Source organism: Corvus hawaiiensis, chromosome 13, assembly GCF_020740725.1.
Source record: "Corvus hawaiiensis isolate bCorHaw1 chromosome 13, bCorHaw1.pri.cur, whole genome shotgun sequence".
NCBI lineage: Eukaryota > Metazoa > Chordata > Aves > Passeriformes > Corvidae > Corvus > Corvus hawaiiensis.
In genome coordinates, this window is record NC_063225.1 from 22,247,651 (window position 1) to 22,251,290 (window position 3,640).

At 39.3% G+C, this 3,640-nt stretch overlaps 1 protein-coding gene across 1 annotated transcript; it reads right to left on the minus strand.

The window, feature by feature from the left end:
* Positions 1-391: 391 nt before the first annotated feature.
* LOC125332763 (olfactory receptor 10K1-like) lies at positions 392-1,382 on the minus strand. Its single transcript, XM_048318014.1, has 3 exons — positions 1,377-1,382; positions 1,120-1,327; positions 392-804 (listed from the first exon to the last, which is right to left on the minus strand). The coding sequence occupies exons 1-3, from the start codon at positions 1,380-1,382 to the stop codon at positions 524-526; spliced, it is 495 nt and encodes a 164-aa protein (XP_048173971.1). The 3' UTR covers positions 392-523.
* Positions 1,383-3,640: the final 2,258 nt, after the last annotated feature.

Sequence of the window (3,640 nt, forward strand, 5' to 3'; positions counted from 1 at the left end):
ACATCAGTAGGAAGGACACTCCAGGAGAGACGTCTCCTTCCCTCCAATCATAAAGTTTTAACTTTTTTCTCAACTCAGTAATGTATTTTTTGAGGGCTTTTTGAGGGTGGAGATGGTGGTGGTGAGAGTTTCAGGTTATCCCTTTTGCTTTGTCAGAGAGGAAAAAAATTTTCTTATTCCCATGACAGAGATTTTATACACTTAGGGAGATAAAAGTATAATGATTGGTGGGGGAGGATAAGAGTTTTATAATCCACTTTTGTAGTGTTCCTACACTGACTCAGGTCTACTCGTTTGCAAGGTCAGAGGTACAGCTATACTGTATTCTAACATGCTGAGTAAAAAAATATTGTATGGATTTAAGAGCAAAAGATTGCTAAAACAGCACAGGTCTCTTTGAAAGGAATTTCACTTTATTCTTAAATTTCATTTAACTTTTAGGAGGGGAACTCTCATGTTCTGTGCAGCTACAAGGAATCCATCACCTGGACAGTGAAAAAACAGCCACCTGCTTCCTAAGGAATCACTCGTCAGTGCATCTCTTCAGGTTTTGCTTGAATTCCTGATTTCTCAAGCTGTAGATGATGGGGTTGAGCATCGGGGTGATAACTGTGTAGGACAGGGAAACCGTTTTCTTCATGTTGGATGAGAAGCTGGCCTTGGGTTGCAGGTGGATGATGCCAGCTGTGCTGTAGAAAAGAGCCACCACCAGCAGGTGAGCTGCACATGTGGAAAAGGGTTTTCTCTGGCCCACAGCCAGTGGTATCTGAAGAACAGCATAGATAATGCGAAGGTAAGAGATGGCTATCAGAGAAAAAGGAATCATCACTATTATGACAACAGCAATAAAAATCAGTAGTTCAAACAAGGCTGTGTCTGCACACAGCAATGTTAACACAGGGAAAATATCACAAAAGAAATGATTGACCATGTTTCTCCCACAGAAGGGCAGAGAGAAGAACCATGTGGGGAAGCTCAGAGCCACAGGGGCACCAGACAGCCAAGACCCAAGGGTCATCCTGACACAGAGATCCCTATTCATCGTGGTGGCATATTGCAAAGGATGACATATTGCCACTTGCCGGTCACAAGCCATTGCACTCCAGAAGAAACACTCACAGGTGACAAAAAGGATAACGCAGTTGAGCTGCAATGCACAAGCTGTGAAGGAAATAATTTTTTCCTCCATCAGCAGAATCATGAGCATGTTGGGGATAATGCTCAGCCTGTAGCAGATCTCTGTCAAGGCAAGGTTCTTCAGGAAGTAGTACATGGGCATGTGTAGGACAGAGGCAGTGGTTGTGATCAAAACAGTTAAGAGAGTTCCCTATCAAGATGGCCACAAATGCAATGGAAATCAGTGTGAAAAACAGTACCTGCATCTTGCCATGGAAGGCAAACCCCAAAAGTAAGAAGTGAATAGTGACGGTTTGGTTTCCCAGCTTCATTTCCTCAACAGGTCTCATCCTAAAAGAGAAAAAAGCACACCACACTACAAAAGGATTAGCAGCTGGAGACAGACTTGTGGACTAAGAAATATTTACAGTTGCAGCAAAATGGGGTTTAAAATATGTCATGAAACTTGGACTGGATACGAGTGACCCCTGTGAAAAAAAATCTATGCTGGAGAACCTGTTCAAAATCATCTTTAACAGTAATAGGCTGGGATTTGTCTTCCTGAAATTAGGTGAACAGAAGACAGACATACAAATTTCAAATAACCATTCTGTGTTCATTTTATACAGAAAGAAATCGATACCTCCAAAGGGCAGCTCACCTTAGAGTGACAGAAGCATTTTTGATGAGACAGCAGAATTAGACTTCGGATGGGCTGGATTTCTCTCAGTTAACTTCAGCATCTAAATGTCTATGGACATCTAAATGGGAGCCAGGGATCTTAGAATCACTTCATATTTAATGATGAGAAAGATACCACAAGACAGATGCAGAATTTTTTTCCTTCTAACGTGGATGTTCAAGGATGCAAGGAATGGTGGTATACTTATTAATGAAGTGAGTATGCAATATGCAAATACCAAATTTTTGGATAGCTAGAATTAACTGAAATTAATTTAATTATTGGTGCTCTAAGACAGATGATATGGAGATTCTATGGCTTTCTACCTGCTGGGTTGACTCTAGCAGAAGTGACCTACATACATTATTTCATTTCAACCCTGCAAAAGTACAATCCAAACCTAAACAAGTTTAGGTTGCTAGAAGTGTTTGTTTGTTTTGTCAAATCATATAAAATCCACATTCTGAGTTTTTATATAAAATAAGCTCTGGGGAATAAAAAGATGCTCAGCATAGACATGGCTGCCCACATAAAAGTAGTCAGCAGCATCTACCCCTTGCTTCCTTTTTCTGGGAATTTGCCATCTCATCAAATCTGCTAAGAGAATTATTTGTCTGGGAAACTTCCTGGACTGTTTTAGCCAAAAAAAACTTGGCTGATTTTGAAAGACATATAAAAACAATAATAGAATCATAATTTTTTTTTCTGTATTTACACCATCGGGATTAAGATAATGTGGCCCACAAGACCTGGAGTTTAGTTTTACTCTAAGAGAATGAAGGACTAACATTTTCTCTACAAGGTTCACATGTATGAGATAAGACAAAAATTCCAAACAAATAATGAAAATAAATTGCTTGGACTCTCATGAAAATACCTATATGTCCAGTGGGATTTGGCTTCTACCCAGATGAAGGAAAACTCTTGCTACCGACACAACAGCTATACTGCATCAGTAATAACGATAAAATAGCTTGAGATTTTTGGAATCTGGGTTTTCAGGATTTCTGAAAATGCCTTTTTCTTTTCCTTAACAATGTTGAAAGAGAAATGAGGAGATGAGAAAATACAGACACTGTGATTGATTTGTTCCGCACGTTTATCAGCAAAATAAGCAGCTACAGTTGCCAAAGTTTTCTACAGGCAATAGAAATAAGCAAATGTACTGTCAATATAAAGTTTCTCCATCATAAACATTGAAAATAACATACTAAGGCCAGAGATGTTTTGGTTTCTTTTGGATGAGTGAGTAATTCAGATGTAAAAATCCACATTGCTGGTGCTTAAAGGTGGGATAGATTTCTCTTGTAGAATCTAATACAGCTCCAGGTGCCAATTAGAAAAATTAACCATGGAAACACAAGTATGTTTTGGTTTTGCCTCAGGAACCAACTAAGAAGGAGGAACAGAAAATTAAATATTACCTTATGTTACAAAAAGTTGTGGAGTTTTCTCTCTGTCTTCAAGAGGAGAAATAATTCCAAAGGCAGAGAGAAAGAGAAATTATGAATAAAGAGAATGAAAGAAAAAAACCCAACAAATCCCTTTGTTTTCCTCTCTAAGAGGAAGCATCTCTTCTCTGATTCAAAAGGCTCTTATAGCTAACTGTTGGGGCTATTTGAATTTTCATATGCTCCCAGTAGGATCAGGTCTCCAGACAGCAACTTGTTGGTATGATGAAATCATATGTTACTTAATCTTTTTTATTATCCACGGTTTTAGAACATACTAGCAGAGGCCAACCAAAACACTTCCACCCACACCCAGGCGTGCACAAACACGCACCACCACACACTGCAGGAATTCTCTGAAGAGACAAGCAGAGGCCAGGAGCCCTGGAGG

Bases quoted from the DNA above. Each gene is read 5' to 3' on its own strand.
- LOC125332763 (XM_048318014.1), bottom strand. The intron at 805-1,119 runs GTGAGTGTTTCT...TTTCTCTGATAG, and splicing joins CGTTATCCTTTTTGTCACCT to CCATCTCTTACCTTCGCATT.